Raw genomic sequence first — 22,362 nt, 5'->3', positions numbered from 1 at the left:
CCTAATTTTCAATGTGATGGTATTTGGAGATGGGGTCTTTGAGAGGTGATTAGGTCATGAGGGTGAAGCCCCCCATAAGGAACTGATGCTTTTATAAGAAGAGGCAGAGAGAGCTTGCTTCTTCTCCTTTTCTTTGCTATTTGGGGATACAATGAGAAGATGGCCATCTACAAATCAGGAAAAGTGCCCGCACTAGGCATCAGATTTGCTAGTGCCTTGATCTTGGACTTCCCAGTCTCCAGCATTGTGAGAAATATATGTTCTTTAAGCCATCCATTGTATATTAATTTCTTATAGTAGCCTGAACTAAGACAACCATATTCTCCCTTTTTGCTCCAAATATGTATGAGGCATTTCACATACATTATGACCAATCCTTTATATAGGTATCAATGACTAAAATATCCTGGCATGGTAAATATTATTATGCCCACTTTATTGAAGGGAAATTAAGGCTCAGAGGGGTTAAGTGGTTTTCTGGAAACCATACAACCAACACACCACAGAATTGCGATTTGAACCATGTCAGTCTGATTCTATAGCCCCAGTTTCCCCACTACCACTGCTTTTATAAACAGGAGCAAGATTGTGACACCAAATTATCTGGATGTGATTCCTTCAAAGTCAGAATAGTCAGATAAACTCTGCCTTTATTTATCAATTCTATAAATATTTTTTGAATACCCATTAATGCCTGAATTTAAATAAACACAGGCTAAAAGTAGCTTGAAGTAAAATACTTGGCTTAATATAAAACTAATCAAAATACCAATAAACTATTGTTTCTGCATTTGGAAATCAAAACTTTTTTTTTCTTTTTTTAGAGAGAGAGAGAGAAAGAGTGCAAGTGGGAGGGGGAGAGGGAGAGAGAAACTTACGCAGGGTATGTGCCCAGTGTGCAGAGCCCAACAGAGGGCTGGATCTCATGATTCTGAGATCATGACTGGAGCCCAAATCAAGAGTCAGATGCTTAACTGACTGAGCCACCCAGGCACCCCTCGAACAGGAGATGCTTTTATTTTTCTAACCTGACAGATGAGATTAAACTCCCCAACAATATTTCATTTGGTTTCTCTTTTACTTTTTATTGGAGTACTTTACAACTCTAAAAGGATAGATATTACTTTCTGAAAAACTGATAGTAATGCAAATTGGGTTGCATATGAGGGAGTAAGCCCCCCTTGTGGGGTCATTAAGGATCACTCGGACACATCCACCAAAATTATATTTGGAGAAATTAAAGAATTCATCACAAATCCTAGAGAGGAAAAAAAAATTCCTAGAGAGGGGAGCATGGTATGCTCACAGGACCACATAAAGTCACCCAAAGCCCAAAGTTTGGTCACTGCAGGCAGGGAAAGAGCAGAGCAAGGACCCATGGTAAGTACCTGTATTGGGGTCAGGGCTAAGGTAGCTTGTGCCACTTGAGAAGCCTGCTCTTTGGTAATCTGAATGTAACTGGGTCAACATGGAGAGGAAGGGGTAAAATGGGAAAGTCATCATGAGGGGATGGGTACCCAGAATGGGCAAGAACTAGGTAAAAGTTCAAAACAAGCAAGGTGAGTACAGGCATTGAGGCCACAAAGAACAGCTTGACACCACACAAATGAATTTTATTCAGGTGGAAATGCAAATGAATTTTATGTGAGTAGAAATACAAATGATTTCTGTGCAGTAGTAAAGGTAAGCCCATAGTTAACAATTTTATTGTCCTGGATGATAGCAACCATTTTAGAAATCTAACCTAGCAATCTTACCCTAGCATTCTTTCAGTACCTATTTTAGAATTTACTTTACCACCTCACTTGATTTCTCTCTTTGATGAGTTAAACAAGATTTTGGTACATGCTTGCTTTAGATTTCTGCAAGGGTTAGGTTTCTAACTTTTTGAAAATTGTTTTTTTTTCACACAACAGAGAGATACTGAGTGCCTGTACACATCAAGTAGCACAGGGCCTGGGGCTACATGTGGAAAAGTAAAGGGAAAAAAAATCTCTGAATGCATGATGTTTACTGTGTGGTAGGGAGCTTCATCTGCCCTGGCTCCTCAAAACTACCACTTCCTAAAATAATAAGTGAACTTCTGCTTTCCACATCTTAGGAAGACAAACCTAGGAAATATAATATCCAGAGATTAAAAGAGAATAAAAATCTTCAAAGAATGTTTAAATTTTTTTAAAAAACCTGCTCAAGGATAGTGCTTATAAGAAATGGAATCAAAAAAAAAAAAGAAAGAAAGAAAGAAAGAAAAGAAATGGAATCGAAAATTCTGGAATTCTAAAGCTATAAAATTTATAGATCTAGAATGAGAAGTAGATAAATAATCTCTTGATGAAATGTGTTTGAACTCCTCATATGTAAAAGAGGACCTTTTAAAACCACTAAAAGGAAAAAACACTTTTTTTCTAAAATGTTAGAACTTTTTATTTCAATATAAACCATACGCTATAAAGAAAAACAGGGTCAAATATTTTGTTTTATTTTATTGTTTTTGTTTTCTAAATTCAATTTAATGAGTCAAGGGAAAGTCAAGGATTATCCTTTAGCTTTATCACTCTCTATCATGGAGAGTACTAGTTATATCCCCCAATAAACCAGTCTATGATATCCCGGCCAAAGTCTGATGCTGGGTTCTTGAACCACAGTGTTGACCTTGTGTGTAATAAAGAATTAACTTTAGCAAAGAAAGTTTCTGGCCTTTACTCTTAGCTCCTGAGAGGTAAGCTCCAAGCCCCTGGAATGTCCAGTCTTGAAAAAATATCTTTGTTGACCTGAGGACCTTGGGCCAGCCAGATAGAACAATGTAATTTGAGCCACACAACAATGTGGTTCGGGGGTGGGGTGCACCTTTGGGTCATGTGGTATCACTTGACCTCTGGAGGGAATGGAGACTGAGGTTAGCTATTGTAAATTTTGGTGATTAAGCGTCAATAAAGATCTCTGGATGCCAAGTCTTGGGTGACTTTTCCTGGTTGGTAATACTTCATCATGTACATTGTCACATATCATTGCTGAGAGAAGTTAATGCTACCCATGACTCTATGGTGACAGAGGACAACTAGAAGTTCCACATTTGGAATCTTCCTGGACCTTGCCCATATAGTTCTCCTTTGGCTGATTTTAATCTATGTTTCCCCATAATAAATCATAACCATGAGTATAACAGCTTTCTGTAAGTTCTGTGAGCCCTTTTAGCAAATTATTGAGACTGAGGGTGATCTTGGAAACCTTTGAACTTATAATTAGTGTCAGAAGTAAGGGCAGTGTTATAGATTATGTTCCCTTATTTTGTATTTTGTGTGATAAGTCACAGGTTCTTGTGTCTTTAGCAGAAAAAATGAGAATAATGTTGACTGTCTTTGGCTAATATTGATTATCTAAGGCATAGTAGTGTACAATGGATAGCAAAGAGAGATATCAAAAAATAATAAATAAGGTCTCTAACTTTTAAATAATATTTTAAAGGGGAAAAAACTTTAAACTTAAGGGTCAGAAAAAGCCTTAGGTGTAGAAAGTTAGTCTGATTCCAGGTGACCTATGAAGGGCTGCAAGTCCATTTTAGAATGGATTTATCACAGAAATCCTAGTCTAGACCATATAGCTGGGAACCCAGGGCTTCTGGTGGCATCTCCTTACAGATTTTCTGAATTTAGGGCAATTTGAGATTAGACTCACCACCAATGAACCCTCAAAGTCATCAGAATATTAGGCCCTTAAAGACAACATGCCCATGGGACTTGGTCCATGTTGAGGCCAGCAAGAAGGAACAGTGGAGAAGTAATACATTTCTGGAAATGCAGACTGATCTGCTTGCCTCTCATTCCTCTAGAGCAGGGATGGGCAAAAGAGACTATGGGCCAAATCTGCCCCACTACCTGTTTTCATAAAGTTTCATTTTAACAGAGCCTACTCATTAATTAAATGTCACCTGTGGGGATCCCTGGGTGGCGCAGCGGTTTAGCGCCTGCCTTTGGCCCAGGGCGCGATCCTGGAGACCCGGGATCGAATCCCACGTCAGGCTCCCGGTGTATGGAGCCTGCTTCTCCCTCTGCCTATGTCTCTGCCTCTCTCGCTCTCTCTGTGTGTGACTATCATAAATAAATAAAAATTAAAAAAAAAATGTCACCTGTGGCTGTCTTTTGCTCTAGCAGTAGAGTTGAGTAGCTCCAACAGAGACCATATGGGCCACAAAGCCTGAAGTATTTCCTAGCTGGCCCTTCATAGAAGAGTTTGCTGACTCCTGGTCTAGAGCCATCTCTGGACCAAGTTAACCAGTTATTTTTTGCTAAATTTTAATGACTGATAATAGATTAATGTATTCATATTCCTATGTAATTTATCTATAATTCAGAAGGCATATTCCTAGAGTCAGAATCTTTACATCTGAAACAAGACTGTAATGATGGAAATTTTAGGCACCACAGTAAGGGCTGGGGGATATACTTGAGGACATGCATATGTCCCAGTTGTCATGGATTGTCTCACTTTAATTAAGCCTATCATCCTGAGACAATTATTAAAAGTGCCTCTTTTCACCCTTAAAAGTATCTTTGTTTGAAAAGCCAAACTCTAGGCAGCCATGCCTCAAACAATTTATATGTTTTTAAAATATTTATTAAAAATATAATGCATTCAAGTAGAAAATTATTTATAGTCAGACACCTGGGTTTAAAAATGAAACAGCTAAAATATTTCAGTGCAATTTAATGGGATATATAGTGTCACTGTGGAGACTATGACCAATAAAAAACAGACAAAAGCATAAAAGAAGAATAAAATTTATGCTTTATTCTTGACTTGGACCAATTGAATAGTTCTCAGCCTCATTAATTTTTAAAAATTTATTCTCTAAATCCAAGTCTGATTTTATAATAGATATACCAAATGAACCTATATTAAATAAATAAATGCCGACATTCACATACAAAGTAAAAAAGAATCTAACGAGAGAAATCTCAGAAGTGGTTTATAGGTCAATGAAACTGAACAAGTGGTTCCAAGCTCCTCTGGCTGTTGATCAGCCCTGATTATTGCACCCTAGGGAAGGCAGTACACATGCCACAGTGAAGTAAACAAAATATCCCCAAGCATCTCTGCCTGTTCTTTGGAAAAGCTCCATGGACAGAAGTCTTTTGATTTGGCTATTTATCAAGCACTAGTTGGTCTGGTTTCTCTCTGTGTTTTTTTTTTTTTTAATTTAAAAACAACTTAAAAAAACAAAAACTGTGCTCAGGACTATCTACTCCTGCCACCAAAAAGAAAATAAGAATGATCTAATAATCACCATTTTTTCCATTAGTTTTCTTTTTTTTTTTCCATTAGTTTTCTTAATCTGTATTTTTCTACAAGAGGATTATTCTACTGGGAAAAAGACTGAACTAAATGATCATCTACTGCTATCCTTCTTGATAAATTTCTCACTTACACTGATGAGTAATTTACTCTAATCGTTGATTCACTCAATCAACATTTATCAAATGATTAGTGTTCAGGCATTGTAATGGGCTCTGGAAATACCAAGGGGCATAAATCACGTCCTGTCTTTGAGGGACTCAAAATAGTGAGGGGGTAAACAGTTCACAAAAGTATAATTTCATCACAATATATATTCAAAATTCTACAGGCACACAGAAGAGGGTGTTGAAGAAGCCTTTTTGTGAATTATGTCTTCAAGGGTGGGCAGGCATGTTCTAGGCTGGATAGTGGGGGAAGTTTTCCAGGTTGAGGGACAAGTAGGTCAGAGTTTTGGCCAAAAACAGAGAAAACACTCGAAAGGGTTTAACTGAACCTAATTCAAAAAAGGGACTAGTTACAGAAGTGTGGGCAGAAACCACACTTAAAAGAAATCAATAAGAAATGGTGAGGTACCCAGGAACTAGCAACTTTGGAAAGGCTGCAGTCTAAAGGAGCATGTCTAAAGGTCACAAAGAGCAAGAGACAGAAGGAAGGATGGCAAGAAGGGGAAAATAAATTTATTGGTGTCCTAGAGGCATCAGAACTATCGTAGGTATTCTTGGAAAAATCCAGCCACCTCTACAACTGGCAGAAAAGAACAAGAGGAATACTATCCCCAATTTCTCTCTCCTTAAGTCTTTAAATCTTTTGCTGGGATGCCTGGGTGGTGCAGTCAGTTAAGCATCTGACTCTTGGTTTTGGCTCAGGGTCATGATCTTGGGGTCATGGTACTGAACCCCAAGTAGGGCCCTGCCCTCAGCGTGGAGTCTGCTTGATATTCTCTCCCTCTTTTTCTCTCTCTCTGCCCTTCCTGCTTGTGTTCTCTATATCTTTAAAATAAATAAATAAATCTAAAATAAAACTTTTAAAAATCTGCTAACCCCTCTTGTTTGTCAAACTCATCTGAAAGCCAGTAGGCAAGAAAGCCCAAGTGCCTTCAAGGGTTCTGAGTTAAAGAGAGAAAATTCACAGACAGTTGGGGGCAGGTGGGATTTGCAGAGAATAGCCAGTACAGAGTTGACACTGTTGAACTTTACTTGAGCCCGGTTCCCCCAAAAAACAGTAATAATGAAGAAGTCCCTCCTATCACTTTGTTCCAGAATTGAATCAAAAGACCACCCTGCCTAGCAAAATAAGACCTGTTTCCATCTTTCCTTTTCTTTGAGATGTTCCTTAGAAATGAATGGTCTCCCTATTGCAATAGCCTGGATGAAATTATTTCCTAACTATCTGGTGCATCTTTTTTCCACAAGAATAATACGTACAAAGATATAGAAGCAAATACATGCAGAAGCTGATCATAGGGAGGTAGGATAGAGGAGGAAGAAAGGGATAGAATGAGGCTGAAGACCAGAAAGGACAGCCGAAAGTTAAGTTGGGAGCATAAGTGGTGAACCGTGTATGTTGGGCAGTTTGAACTTTATTGTGTGGGCAACAGACAGTTATCAAATATTCTGAATCAAGGAAGAAGCAGATGATGCTCTACAAGAGAACTAGAAGGAGTATTAAGAATTGATGGACAGGAAGATTGCCCTGTTTGCAACTGAAGAAATGAGTTGAGGAAAATGTGAAGCTACGAGATTAGAAAAGACAAGTAAAGACAGTGGTAGAAGAGGTGGGAGGAAGGGGCTAGAAATTGTTTCAACATAAAAGCAACAGAACTTACAAAGATTGCATGTAAATGGTAAGAAACACTTAGAAGCTACTGTAATATGTGGTTTTTAGCTTGAATTACTTACTACATGATGATGATTCTATTAACTGAAACAGGAGATTCTATTAACTGAAACAGGAAATTTCAGAAGTGGTAAAGATTTGGGGCAGGATGTGGTGGAGATAGGCAGTAGGGACTGAAGTTCAGAAGTTGGAGATATATATATATATATACACATGCACACATATTTAACAATATAAATGATTAATGATATGAGTTAATATATTGATATAAAATTATTAATAAAGTGAGTTATATAACAAATATATATTAATAACTAATGATATGTACATATACTCACATCATTAATATATATACATATATATAAAACAATGATTGTTTGGATAATCATTAGAGTTTTTTTAAGATAGTTGCCACTTTGTACTCTAGAAAACGCACTTGGATCAAAAATCAAAAAGAATTTACACTGATTTTCTTAAAGGAAGAAAGCAAGTTAAAGAAAAGTGAGGAAATGGAAAGAAAGTGAAATAGAAAAGAAAGCCTGGAGCAATTTTGCCATCCCTTAGGATGAAGTGGATTGAATTATAGGCTTTTCCAGAACGATCAGATAAAATCATTACCTCCATCAATTCCTCTCAAGTGTTGGATTCAGGAAGATCATCATCTAATTTAATAGCTTAATTGTATGTGTATTTACATAAGAACCAAGAAGTTAAGGAACATATTAAAAAGTAAGTGTAGGGGATCCCTGGGTGGCTCAGCGGTTTAGCACCTGCCTTTGGCCCAGGGCGTGATCCTGGAGTCCCGGGATAGAGTCCCACATCGGGCTCCCGGCGTGGAGCCTGCTTCTCCCTCCTCCTGTGTCTCTGCCTCTCTCTCTCTCCCTCTCTATGTCTATCATAAATAAATAAATAAATATTAAAAAAAAAAGTAAGTGTAGCTCCTGCTTTATGGTTTAGGAAGTGAGCTCCAGAAACTAGCATCATGGTTATAAGCTGAGTTAGGAAGTCCTTGATGGAGTTCTGCATGAGGCAATAGCTGCCAGCCATTAGGATGAGCCGTGAAAGGAGAACATGAGAGACACCTAACTCTGGGAAATGAACAAGGGGTAGTGGAAGAGGAGGTGGGTGGGGGTTTGGGGTGACTCGGTGATGGGCACTGAGGGGGCACTTGGCGGGATGAGCACTGGGTGTTATGCTATATGTTGGCAGTTTGAACTCCAATTAAAAAAAAAATTTTAAACCACAATTTAAAAAAATAAAATAAAATAAAACAAAAAACTTGGACTTCTAAAAAAAAAAGAAGAAAGGAGAACATATGTAAACACTAGTGCTAAGACAGTGCCTTAGGACTTTACCATGAAAATGTCTACATTCTTGCTTTCCTTGGTGAAGTACAGAAAGAAATAGAGATATTAGTAAATACGTGAGCTAGAAAGCAGCTCACAGAAGGGATAGGAATTGCTTAGGTCCATGGAATGTAGTAACATTATGCAGGGAATATTCAGTCCAAGGGACTAAATATTTCCTAAGATCAAGAGTAGCTAGCTATGGAACAATCTTTCTATTTTTTCAGTCTAGTAGAAGATACAATTGATAGTCACTTAAAATTGATTGAAATACTTAAAGGAAGCACAAGAGGGTAAGATATTAATTTTGGCAGGAGAGAGGCTGGAAAGGCATTCCTTGTTTCTATTTTTGGCATCCACTGAGTGAACAGATCAGTTAACACCTGCCTGTTCAGTTTAAAGACCATGAAGGCAGTCTCTAATAACTGAATTAAGAGTTTGATGAATCAAAGCTTCAGTAACTAGATTTCAATTTCTTTTCTTTCTCTTCCCCTCAGATGAAGAAAGGCCAGGAAATACCATACATCTGCAGTAACCAGCTTTTTAAATATTCAAATCACAAGGCAATAATCAGATGTTTTGTCTCAAGGAATGATTCTAATAAAATAGAAAAAAGCAAAAGTTATTTTTAAAGGAAGGAAACTTCCAGCAGATTTTTTTCCTGAAATGATGCCTCCCCACCCCCCCATCTCCCGCCAATTGTAAAAAGTAGCATATGGAATGCTAGTTGAGATGATGCTATAAGTTAATGTTTTGACACATCCGTTCTCTTCCAAAAACAGAGCAAAGATTGATAAAATACAGAAAGAGAAAATCTTAAAGACATCTAGAGGTTAAAAAACAGAGAGAGAGAAAGAGAAAGAGAGAAAGGCAGGATAGCAGAGAATATAAAAAGGAAAAGATCTCTAGAGAGTCAAGCTTGAAGACATAGGCTTACTGTGCTCCTCCAAGTCCAGAAACAGGCAGGTGGCAATGATCAGAATTTCACCTTCTACTGGGGTTTGGGGACTAAAAATGTTCCCTTGAAAGAGGTGATGTAGCTTCACCCTCAGAAACTGAACCATGCTGCTCTGGCTTAGTGTTATATTACTACATAGCAGGAGACCCAACTTAAGACCTGGTTCTTGACTAGGGGCCTAGGAATGGCACAAACTATTAAATAGGGAGGGAAGAGTACAAGAGAGAATAATAATAATAATAATAAAAAGACACAAACAAAACACTTCCATCAAAATGAGCTCCTACACCTGCACCCCCATGTTTCTAGCAGCAATGTCCAAATAGCCAAACTGTGGAAGGAGCCTCGGTGTCCATCGAAAGATGAATGGATAAAAAAGATGTCGTTTATGTATACAATGGAATATTCCTCAGCCATTAGAAATGACAAATACACACCATTTGCTTTGACGTGGATGGAACTGGAGGGTATTATGCTGAGTGAAATAAGTCAATCGGAGAAGGACAAACATTATATGGTCTCATTCATTTGGGGAATATAAAAAATAGTGAAAGGGGATAAAGGGGAAAGGAGAAAAAAATGAGTGGGAAATATCAGAAAGGGAGACAGAACATGAGAGACTCCTAACTCTGGGAAACAAACTAGGGGTGGTGGAAGGGGAGGTGGGCGGGGGGTAGGGGTGACTGGGTGACGGGCACTGAGGGGGCCACTTGACGGGATGAGCACTGGGTGTTATTCTATATGTTGGCAAATTGAACACCAATAAAAAATAAATATAAAAAACAAAACAAAACAAAAACAAAATGAGCTCCTATCTCAAACTCAGAAACACATGACAAATATTAACAAAACTAAATCAATGACTTACAGAATTGGATAAGAATATACTGATAAATCTCAGTTACACTGAACACTTGAACCCACTTGTATCAAGAATGAGAGGTGAAGATGAGAAAAATATTAAGAATATGAATGATTTGAGCAATATCTCATTCTTGACCAATGGATCCTGAGGGAAAGTCAGCTAGAAAAGAACTCTTGGAAAAGACTTTCTTCCCTGAGAAAAAGAGAGACATATGAACAAAAGTTTTCCTTTCTTCCTCTCCTGGGGCACAGTTCCATGAGGACACACTACCTAGAGCTGTGCCAGCTTCCTGGACCACAAGGATGAAAGGCAGCCAAGCAGTGAGACACGAACAGAAAGTGGACAGAGCCAGGTTCTTGATTGCATCACTGGGCTACTCCACCATCCCAGAACCACCTCCTACAGACTTCATCTCACGTAACATATGTGTTCCTATTATTTAAGCCATTTTCCCTTATTTATTCTATTATTGCAGAGATTGCTCAAATTGATGTATAAATTAAAGCAATTTCAATTAAAGTCTATACAGAATTTCTCATGGAACTTGATAAATGGCTCTTAAAATTTCTATGAGAGAGCAATAGGCCAATAATAAGCAGGCCAATTTTAAAGGAGAACAGCATTGAGGGCTTGTTCTATCAGATATCAAAGTGTATTATCAAATTATAGAAACTGAGACAGTATGGTACTGGTATAGAAATAGATTAGTGAGCTCAGAAACAGAGCCAGGTATATAGGGAAACTCAATAATACAGAAGTGGCATTACAGAGTTGGGGGAAATGGTTCTGACACCATTGATTACACATATCCAGTCTTATACCCTATGCAAAAAATAAATTCTGGATGGATACAAAGACCTTAAAGACCAGATGGGTTAAAGAAAATATAAGAGAATGTCATTATAAGATGGAGGCAGATAAAAAATTTTCAAACAGAATTCTTAAAGCACAAATCAAAAAGGAAATGTATAAATTTCGCATATTAAAGTTAAAATATTCCTCGCCACCAGGATACTTGTTGGGAGAGGCACACCTCAGGAGCCCTGAGTGTACAGTCCTTGCTTCTGTTTGTTGAACTGTGCAGCACCAGATTTCAGCTTCTCATATCCTGTTCATTTGGTTTCTCCTCCCATACTTGGCATGACTGTGTCTGGTCTCCTTCCTACAACTGCTACTACACAGTCAGGATAAGTCTGATGTTTTGAGAAATCTTTAGTGGGAAGTGTGCTAAAGGAGAGCATGGCACTGATGGTTTTCCTACATGGTGACCCACATGTATTTAACCTCACTCCCACCCTCAGCCTTCCCACAGCAAGGCACTGGTCTTGCCAAAAACTCTTTACAGCTTCTAAAATGGTACCAAGCAGATTGGGCTCCTTTTTTTGCACATGGCTGACTTTTTTTTTTTTTTAAGATTTTATTTATCTATTCATGAGAGACACAGACATAGGGGGAAGCAGGTTCCCCACTGGGGGTCCTACACTGGGACTCGATCCCCAGACCCTGGAATCATAACCTGAGCCTTAGGCAGATGCTCAACCACTTAGCCACCCAGATGTCCCTGCACATGGCTGACTTTTACCTCTAGACCTCAGCCCTCTAGGTGAGAGGAGCTCATCCTCACTCATAGGCAAAGAGAAGAGACAGGGAAGACTGGCCTGGAATTTTCTGCTCTAACACCACTATACCATCTTAGAATTTTCAGCTGTGCTAGCAAAAAGGTCTTTTTAGCTTTCAGTAATATGTCAACATCTTTAATGCTGGTATCACCCACTCTAGATAGTGGTTTCTATTTCCCCCACTCCAAGCACTCATGTACTTTATACCATTAGGTGATATTGTTCCTACTCTTCTCTACAGCTCTGCTCCCACCTTCCATATCCACTTCTGTCATCTGTACTTTTTCATTTGATGTGCCAAAGAGGAACGTCACAGGATAAAAACTAGTCCCTATTAAAAGATTATCAAGTATGGCTATCCTGAACTGGTTCAAATTATTTTTATATCTGTTTACAACTAAGCAAACAGCCCACTTGTCCCGGTTCTGATTCCACCTGGCCCTCCAGCCACTTGCCCTCACAGGAACCTGGGATCAGGGATCCTGGCAGCTGAAGCCCCAACAGCTGCCTCTTCGCACCCTTGCTTAGTGAGTGCCTACAGCCTGCCCGCACCAGTGAGCACCTCCACCCCTCCCCATTCCTCTCTGGGGCTTTAGAGTCAGGCCATGGGGGTGACTCTAGCAAGTCACTCAACTCTCTGAGCCTCATTTCCTCCATAAAGTGAGAATGATAACAATACCTATTTCATAAGGATGAGGGAGAATGAAATGAACTCTAGTACTTCATACAACATCCAGAAGCATTCCACAAATAGGGGCTATTGCAGGGCAGGGGGATTCCTCCCAGGGTTCCACTGAGTTTTACATAATCACAGGATAATGGCAAAGCTTTGCTTATTTAAACCACTCCTGCTGAAGTAGAAATAATGCCAACCTCTGCTAAAATAGGGGCAAACACTCCTAAACATTTTAAACCTTTATAGATTTTTAAAAACTTCATGTTGTAAGTTTTATGATACTTATTATTAAATCTCCAAAATTTACTCTAAGGTTCTTACTCTTTGAGGAAAACAAACCTAAGGCAAAGACAATAATCTTATCTAAGTAAAGTACAGTGAAATACCCTCCTCTGCCATATTAAAATAGTCCTTAAGGAGCTAGACAATTCTTGGTGTTTGAAGACAGTTCACAGTAAATATATTAACTTGCTGCTAAGGGTTTAGACATTTAACTTTCAAGGAGTTAGACTGGTGATGTATTTTCAGTACTGTTGTGCATTTACCCAAGGACTTCCCCCAAAGAGGTGAAGGGCTTAACAGAAACCTGAAAGCCAAGGTGCTACAGATCGGAGGTCTTGAACTAGCTGGATGCCTGCCTTGGGAGTCAAAGGGACCCCTGTGGTGAAGAGGCAAGGAGCCTCCTCCACCTGTGGAAGCGTCCCCAGCTCTAAAGCAGCAGAAAAAGAACTTGGAAACTGCACTTCAAACCTTCGCTGCAAAGCAGAGCCCAGCAGAGGCTTGCCACTCCACTCAGCTCAAGTACTATCTGGCTGAGCTCCAAAAGCAAAGGGCACTGCTTCTCCAGCATTTGTCTGCTTCCTCCTCGTAAGAGAGCTGTGGAGCACTGTCTGGACTGCCATCTTCACCCACAGATGCCAAGGGCCTTCCTCATGCGGGTAAATATGATGGGAGCCTGGCACTTGAGCTAATGTCTATTCAGCTGGGTGACAGTGGACAAACTGTCTTATCCCTCAGTTCTCTCATCTGTGAATACTCAGGGCTGGGATAGCTCTCTAATGTCCCCATCAAAGCAAGAGTCTATGTTTCTAAGGTGACAGCAAAACAAGACTGAAAATACATGTAAAAGAAATTTTAAAAACTTTAATTTTAGAAAAAGTGACCTCATGGTGAGAAGAGTCATGAAGAGTGGTTCAAGCAATGATTTCACAAAATAAATTACAAATAAAGTAAACTTTTAGTCCCTTAATACAGTCTTCAACTCTATGTAACAGGTAAAAAAATGACTTACTGGTGATTCAATGTCTTCGAGGAGTAAAACAGAACAGCGTTCACATTTCAACAGAGTTTGGGCCCGATGCATTATTTTCTTGACAATTTTCTCCAGGTCAGTCTGTTCTTCAAAGAGGTCATTAACAACCTCTAGCAAAGCCTAGGAAAGATGAAATGGATATATTTAGGTGGGTATAGGACTGAATAAAAACATTTTTTCCCTCTCAAAAGTCCATTTAGTCTTTGCTATAATAAAATATAAGTATTTTAGTGTGGCTAATTTTTAAAACATTGATGATTATTTTGACATATTGTTTTACAACACAGTTTTGAACTGAAAAACACAACTTGAGAATAGTGCCAATCCATACAATCCCATATAAATCCCACATATAGCTATAGGGCTATCTCCTGAGTAGCTAATGACTGCACAATTCCATTTAGTCCACTATAGCTCTAGGCTTCTCCCCCACTCCCACTCCACAGTAGTTTTTCTGCAATGTGACTAGGTATAAACCCAACATTTTATAAATTATGGATTCTATCCAAAGCACATTTATTTCAGAAAATTACAAAGCAGCTCTTCCTCACCCTCAGGAAGAAATAGGTTCATGGTCGAACTTGAGACTTATTTTCCCTAATACATATTTCTCATAAGCTCTGTAAGAATTATAGGGGTGAATGCTAATTAAGCTTCAGAGCCTTCCAAAAAAATATAAAATCCCCATTAATCCCTCTACACAAAAAGTATTGCTTCATCTCACCTATTCAGGAAAACACAAATACTAAAATATATCCGAGGAAAGAAAATACCATTAAAATTTCTGTTAAAACAACAGAATGAAAAGCACACAAATTAAAGAAAAAAAACCCTTAGAATTCTAACTTGAAAACTGCACACTCACTTAAAAATCAAATTGTAATAACCTGTCATTTTATCCAGCTAAGTTGGCTTGCAATTTTTGCATTGAGACAATATTTACTTGGCATTTTTAATTACATGGCTCTTTCCAGAGATTTCAGAATAGTGGGCTATGTACAGGTAGTAGATATTATGCTTCTAGCAGGGAGCAATCAGAAAATTACATAGCCAGTGAATTGGCCAGAGGGTGCTTTGTTCAATAGGACTTAATAAGATGTACACTCTCAGGTCTGACCTCTCACAAAAGGATTTTGTGGGGTTTCATATTCACATCTATTCAGGTAAATGGTGTTGATGATCATCCCAGGGTTATGACCAATTTTCAACTTCAGTAATGAATTTGATTTGTCCTGAAACTGTTAGAAACATGTGAAAATTTCTTCTCAGAGTCTATTCAGGTAGAAAAGCATTTGAATGAGTTAAGGGATCCATGAAATGAGTCTAGTTCACTGAGCATCTAAAAGAGGAGCAAATATCCTTGGTAGCATTTTCTCTAAAGAGAGCTTGTGAGTACAGCTAAGGGCCCTGGGTGGCTCTCTGATCATGGAGCGGAGAAACACCAGGAGGTGAAAAAAGTTTGAGCATATCCTGGCTGTCTGGCATCTGGACAGCAAATTGCTGTAGGAAGTCAATGTGCAATAATTTCATATTTAAATATAACATTAAAAATGAGGCAATTGTCTGAATAATTACCAACACAATTCCCTGTTATTAAGGGGGAAAACATTATTTCCTTAATCATCCAGACTATTTCTTCAGATGGATCATATTAACTGAACAATTATTTAACTTTTCAATTTGTTGTGACTCTGTGGATAGGGCCTCTGGGACCCATATACAAGAACATTTATCTCAAAGGAAAAACTAATTGTGCCTTGAGTCTTGCACTGACAAATCACATCATAGTAATTTTACTGTTTCTAATTAAAAATTGCTGCTTTCCTAACAAGTGATAAAAGTTTCACAAATAACAATACAGACTAGCTCCACAATGGGAGAAAAAAGAGAAGAAAATCTAGGATGATAGGCAATTCAACAGACATTGGAGGCTCTTCACTGAATATTCCGTTTCTTGACTTCCCTTATATTTGGCCCCCTCCTTCTTCTACTACCTTCTTTTGCTCCTGGGTTCATCCTTGGACCTCTTCCCTTCTCACACCCACATATTCTCCCCCAGATTGATCAATCTGGTACTCTACTTTTAAATACCATCTATGTATTCACAGTTCCAAATATGAGTCTAAGTCCTGACATCTCACCAAAACTTTAGACTCCTGTACCCAACTACTTACTTGCCAGCTGTACAAGCCAAAAGTCATTTTCACTCATTTTCCACATCAATAAGCTTCATATATTTCACCACTAATGTTGGGGGCAATCTCTCACTTCTCACTGCTCTAGTCCCAGTCGTATTATTTCTTTTGTTCCTAGCTCTATTAAGATCTGATTGACATATACCGTTGTGTAAGTTTAAGGTATAAAATATGATAATTTGACACATGCAAGTGCTGTGAAATGATTACTACAACAAGGTGAGTTAACACATCCATCTCCTCATATAATTACAACTTGCAAATATCTTCTCCCATTCCATAGGTGGCTTCTTCATTTTGTTGATGGTTTCCTTTGCTGTGCAAAAGATTTTTCATTTGATATGGTCCCACTAGTTTGTTCTTGGGAGTTTGTATCAGATCCAAAAAAAATCGTTGAAGCTTTTCCCCTATGCTTTCTTCTAGAAGTTTCAGTCTCATGTCTTACAGTTATAACTTTAATCCATTTCAAGTTAATTTTTGTGAGTGGTGTAAAACATGGGTCCAATTTCAGTCTTGCTCATTTGAATACCCAGTTTTCTCAACACCATTTATGAAAAAAATATCTTTTCTCCATTAGGTATGCTTGGCTCCCTGTCAGATATATATTGACTGTACAAGCATGGGTTTATTTCTGGGCTCTCAATTCTATTCCATTGGTATATGTTTTTAGTGCTAGTACCATACTGTTTGGATTATAATAGCTTTGTAATATAGTTTGAAATCAGGGAGTGTGATGCCTACAGCTTTGTCCTTCTTTCTTAGGATTGCTTTGGCTATTTGAGTTCTTCTTCTCTGCTCTCCAGGCACATGGACTCCTGTGTTTTTGTACTTGACATTTCCACTATTTGGAATGGTCTTCCCTGATCTTTGTGTAGCTTTGCTCCTTTATTTCATTCAGGTCTCTGTTCAAATAGCATCTTAAAGAGAACTTGATCATACTTTGAAATATCTTTCCAAACTATCCTTCCATGATCAATCTCTATCTCTTCTTCATCTCATTTCATTTTTTATAGCACTTATCACTACCTGATACTATATTTTTTGTTTGCATATTATCTACTGTACCTATCTATACCTACCTGTATCTATTGTATTATGAGCCTAATATTATTTAATATCTATTTGATAGTTTAGCATTTTTTTAGTCTTTCTTTAGTATTTACCTCTATAGCTGGTGAAAGTCCCTCTTTGTCTGTGTCTCTTAATAATCCTATAAAAGTGTTTGCATTATTGTCTAGTTATCTTGTGATGCTCTTCCAGAAAAACTTTTAATTCAAAAGCATAATTCATGAGGTGAGTGAAATTATTTGTAGCATACCTTGCTTCTTAAACTAAATTATAAAAATATTACTAAAGTGTGTTATTTTTTTTTTTTACTAAAGTGTGTTATTGTTTTAAAGCTATAAGAGTACCTCTTCTATCTACCTTACAGTATAGATGTGAAATTAGTTTCATTTTTAAAAGAAGCCAGTACTATTTGCCTCAGACAACAGAGAATTTGTATCCACTTCCATTTGGAATTACTGCTTCAAAGGTATCTTCTATCATAAACTTGAAGGATTAAACAAATAAAAAGGACTCCTAGATTATTCAAAGATCATCTGCTGTTTTTAAAAGACATGATGACTCACAGACACTTGAAAGTCAGAAAGCTTTGAGAGTTGTCAATAACATTTCTTTCTACTTACCCTGCTTCGTTCATATTCTTTCCTTGAGGCAGCAAAGAGCTGAGCATTAGATATGGCAATTCCACAAAATGGAAGATACATCTGCATAACCTAAGGGTAAAGAGAGTGTTAAGAACATTAAAACATTACTGCACCAAATTCCATCTTCCCTGCATTGGTCTGACCATAATATTTTCTTTTCAACCACAGAAATTGAATATGGAATTATGGATACTAGTATCTTAACTTTAGAAGGGATAGTTTTCAGAGTTAGCGATAAGATGGTCTTGATCAAGCTTTAACTAAGGACAGTCACATTTATGAGCATCTACAGTGAAGCAACAGACAATGATGACTATGATACGGGAACTGTAAATCATCTGTATATCCCTTCTTTGATCAGTGAAAAAGGAATAAATGAATGAACTCATATATCTAGAATTGAAGGCAGGTGTCCACACTCACATGTGGAGGCCAGTAGGCTATGAGTCAATTTCTTTGTACATGTGTATCTGTAGCAGGGATCTTACCTTCACCCCAACACTCTGTCAGCTACAAATTTCAGTATGCCCGGTAGATTGGCCTGGTAGGAATTTAGGGCCCAGAAGGCCTAGTAGCCTCGTATAAAAGAGCTCAAATTGCGCTTGTTCTGCTGACAGAATTGGATGTATGCAAATGTGTGGGATGATCCTACAGAAGCTTGTTTGAGGAAAGGCTGGGGATCCTTTAAGAGAGCACTTTTATGGAAAGAAATAGCTACGTGTGGCAGGCTTGATCCTAACAAAGACTTTCTCAACACTTCATCATCACTTATTTTCAGTACTGCCTGACACTCACCCAAATTCATCTCCAGAATCTCTGATTCCAAAGAGAAATAGAATGCCCCAAGTAAAAACCGAAGGAGCAATTTCCCTAAACTCTTCACAACATAGAACATTGTGACAAGTAATATTGCTTTGGGATTTCTCAAAGCAGAAGGAAAAGGGCATGTTTTGTACCATAGTCTTTCTCCCTCCCTCTGTCTCCTTTTCTGTCTCTGTCTGTCTGTCTCTCTCTTACACACACACATACCACACTACAATGTCCTGTGAAGAGGTACTGTGAACCGAGCAGGTGCAAAACACAGCAGCTCCCACATGCCCAGAAGAGGGAAGTGCAGTGTTCACCATAGGTGAGGGACGAGAACTGTGGACATCATGAGAGCCCTGGGACACCCAGAACACAATTACCTAGAGTGGGAGGTGATTTTACAGAGGGCTTGAGAAAGACAGAAGATGAAGGACAATCCACACTGCCTGTCATTTCTTTCCTATTCAAATCTTGTTTTGGCTACCTGGGCATCCTCAACTCTGACCTCGGGTCCCAGAAAGTATTGCACAGTGCTGTGTAAGCTAACACTGTGACACCACTCTTTCAGAAAAGAGAGAAACAATGGGATTGGTATTAAGCAGAGGTATAAAATCAGTGAGTTGATTTTTTATACATCTTTCCAGGATAAATTCCTTCACTGAATTTGATTCAAACTCCTATTTAATGAGGACCTACTAGGTGCCAGACACTCTTGCTTCATTTCTTCATTTGAAAAGCATATCAACTTCTCATGGAGAGACTTTACATTTCAGAGATCAGGAAATTCAGTAACTTGCTCAAACTCACGCAGGAACTCAGGTCATCTTATTCTACAACTGAAGATCATTCCTTACAACATGCTGCCTTCTAGAACGAGATGCTATTTCTGTCACTCCCTCATTCCCCTTCCTTACTCCTCCTCCTCATGCCTTAGGAAGTTTGTTGATAAGCCCGGATAAAGCTGTTGACATAAAGCTGCCAGATAATCTGCCAGAATTTCTCTGCCTTTAGCCAGAATGGGATCACTTTCAACATCACCTACACACATAGAAAGCACTTTTCTTGTAGTTTCCTGTTTTTTACCTGCTGTGGAGACAGTGACTATGATGGAGGTGGGGGGGAGAAGGAGATACGGGTTATTTTACTTTCCTTCTTTTCCTTCCTTCTTTCTTTCCTTCCTTTTTCCCTTCTTCCCTCCCCCCTCCTTTCTTCCTCCCTTCCTGTATTTATTTGCCTTCAGAGGCCACGTTTAATATAGTTTATAGGTTAAGCAAGTAGGTAGGAGAGATCAAATGAATATGTGAAATGTTTTCTAATATATCATAGGCTTGTTTCAATTCATTTGTAATACCAATATTTATTGAGCTCCAAGCATTGTGTATAATTAAAAAGAATGTGAATTTTAAATTAGATGACTATTGTCCTTTACATGGCTGTTCTGTGTGAAAGCCAACAAGTCGTTTAACCTTTCTGAACCTATTTCCTTATCTATAAAATGCCACATTTCACTGGCTAATCTCTCTCATCTTTTTTAGTTCTAATATTTGGTGATACTAATAAGTAGAAACACCCATGAGTGTAACATTCTACTTGCTGGAGAAAACAAAGAATTCAATAAATATGCTCACATTTTATTCAAGAAATAATCATTTTTAGTAGTAATTGATACTGACACAGTCCTTGGACATGATGTTAAGCATTTTATACGCACTCTGTCATCTGATTCTATACCATGCCATTTATTTTATTTTTGATGGGAAAACTGAGGCTTTAGAAACTCATCCAAAGTTTTTGGGAGATATCTCTCTATGGGTCTCTCACATTTCTGCATAGCTTACAAACAAAGGCACTGCTCTAGCTTTTAAAAATGTTTGTATAATAAACAGCCTTGGAATACAGTGTCTTCTTCAGAGCAAAGAAGAGACTTGTTTACTATAAAGTATAATTAAGATAGTATCTGTCTTTGGGGCAGAGGTCTGGCTGACTTACTGTCCATTATTAAGCATCTGTGTTTCCTATATTTGAGGTTCTTCTCCTATAACCCATGTCTTTTGTCATTGAGATGATGCTATTACTGAACATTTCCATTCCAAGCCAGAACCAGCTATTCACTTATCATTAAGACTATTTCATTTTTTGTTGGTCTTTTAGATGTATTGATATGAATTCCCCACCATAGTTACTGAGTATTTATTTGTAATTGTAAAGTAAGAGCCCCAGGAACAATTACTAAGATCCATGTTAAATGTCTTTATTCCCTTTTTACTGAGTTAGTTGCTATTTATTTTATTGTCTTGCTGCATTGATTGCTCCTCTACTACTTTTTATTGCCTTATTTTAGTGATTAAAACCAGAAAGTCCATGTACATATTTAATAAAATCTAAACTGAACATCTTTAGCTCCCCTCCAAATAAGAAAAGGATGTGGAAATACTTTAACTTTCCTGTTATATATGTTACTTTTTTGCTTATATTTCGTTTTGTTGCTGCAAACTAGACATTATTATTATTGTTGCTACTATTATTAGTGAATGTTTATTTAGATTCACTCACATGTTTTCCAATTTTTTCCTCTTCATTCCTTCTAGCATGTCCTTTCTTCCTTCTGGAATAATTCTCTCTTTTTGAATCCTTTAGAATACCCTTTAGCATTGGTGGTAAACGCGTTATTTCTGTTTTGTAAAAAAATATCCTTATTTTATCATCAATCTTAAAAGGTAATTAGGTTTGGTATACAATTCAAGATTGATAGCTATTTCTCCTTGCCCTTAGAAGATATCCCTCATCATGTGCAGCTGATGCTGCTAAAAAGTCAGCTGTCAATCTCATTTTTTGTAGATTTTCCACCTTTGTCTTCTAGCTTCTTCTAGGACCTCTTTCTGTCTTTGGTGGCCAGTCTGTACTTTTCTAGCCTTAATCAAAGGCTTAACTGAATCATATAGAATTCTAAATATATTGGTCAAAGATGACTGAAGATAGAGACCATATAACAGCTTTATAACAGATACATTGAAAACTGAGGGGGGCGGGAATCTTGATTTACAAAGGGAATGATCTACCCTGTGTCACTCACTGGTACAACAATTCAACACTCTGAGGCCAGAGAAAGTCTATTTCATTATGGACACCTACATGACAATATGATTCAATGAATTTCCAAGTAAATGTCCAGGAAAATCAGGCAAATGCATTTTGAAAGGGGGGAGTAAGAAGAAGCAGAAGCAGTATCGGTATGCAAATAGGAGATAATGAAAAATTTTAAAAATTATATCTTTTTTTTTAGTTCCAGTACAAAAGATGTCTTTTTTAAACAAAGAAAGAGAGATACTACTCTATCATGCCCTTCTTGATGTCCCCCTCCTCCTCCAAAAAAAAAAAAATACTAATTTGGCCTTCATCATCTAGTTTCTGAACGCCAAAAGGTCTAAAAAAAACCTTAATGACTAAGAAGCTAAGAAGCTAATGAGTCTGTACACCCGTGTGCAGTACTTTTCAGCTTGAAAGCACTTTATGAACATTGGCTAATTAATCTTTACAACATCCCACTCGGAAAGGGAGTTAAACTGAAAATCATTAAACAGCATAGGAACATCCCTTTAGCCCTAGAAACTCATGAAAAGTATCACTAATAAGCATAAAATGTGAGCCCTGGGACCTTCCATCAATGTCCTAAAGAAAGACAGTAGGTACTGAGACTTTTCAAACTTACAGACAGAGAAAGGTTATTAAAGCTTCGCAGGATAA

At 37.9% G+C, this 22,362-nt stretch overlaps 1 protein-coding gene across 8 annotated transcripts in view; it reads right to left on the bottom strand.

Annotated features, from left to right (window-relative positions):
- Nucleotides 1-22,362, bottom strand: part of PDE11A (phosphodiesterase 11A) — a 405,439-nt gene that overhangs the window by 211,771 nt on the left and 171,306 nt on the right. For 5 of the 8 annotated variants that reach the window (XR_012023877.1, XR_012023878.1, XM_072811254.1 and 2 more), the window contains 2 exons: nucleotides 17,791-17,880; nucleotides 13,887-14,027 (listed from right to left, as the gene is read on the bottom strand). Coding sequence is in view for 6 of the 8 variants with exons in the window: in XM_072811254.1 (XP_072667355.1) it covers nucleotides 13,887-14,027; nucleotides 17,791-17,880 (231 nt within the window). In the remaining 2 variants the exon portion in view is untranslated. Of the gene's footprint in view, nucleotides 1-13,886; nucleotides 14,028-17,790; nucleotides 17,881-21,171; nucleotides 21,291-22,362 lie in introns of all 8 variants that reach the window. The other 3 variants (XM_072811251.1, XM_072811253.1, XM_072811252.1) reach the window with 1 other exon arrangement.

Source organism: Canis lupus, chromosome 34 (genome assembly GCF_048164855.1).
Source record: "Canis lupus baileyi chromosome 34, mCanLup2.hap1, whole genome shotgun sequence".
NCBI classification, from domain to species: Eukaryota; Metazoa; Chordata; class Mammalia; order Carnivora; family Canidae; genus Canis; species Canis lupus.
This window is presented reverse-complemented; position numbering and strand designations above follow the sequence as displayed.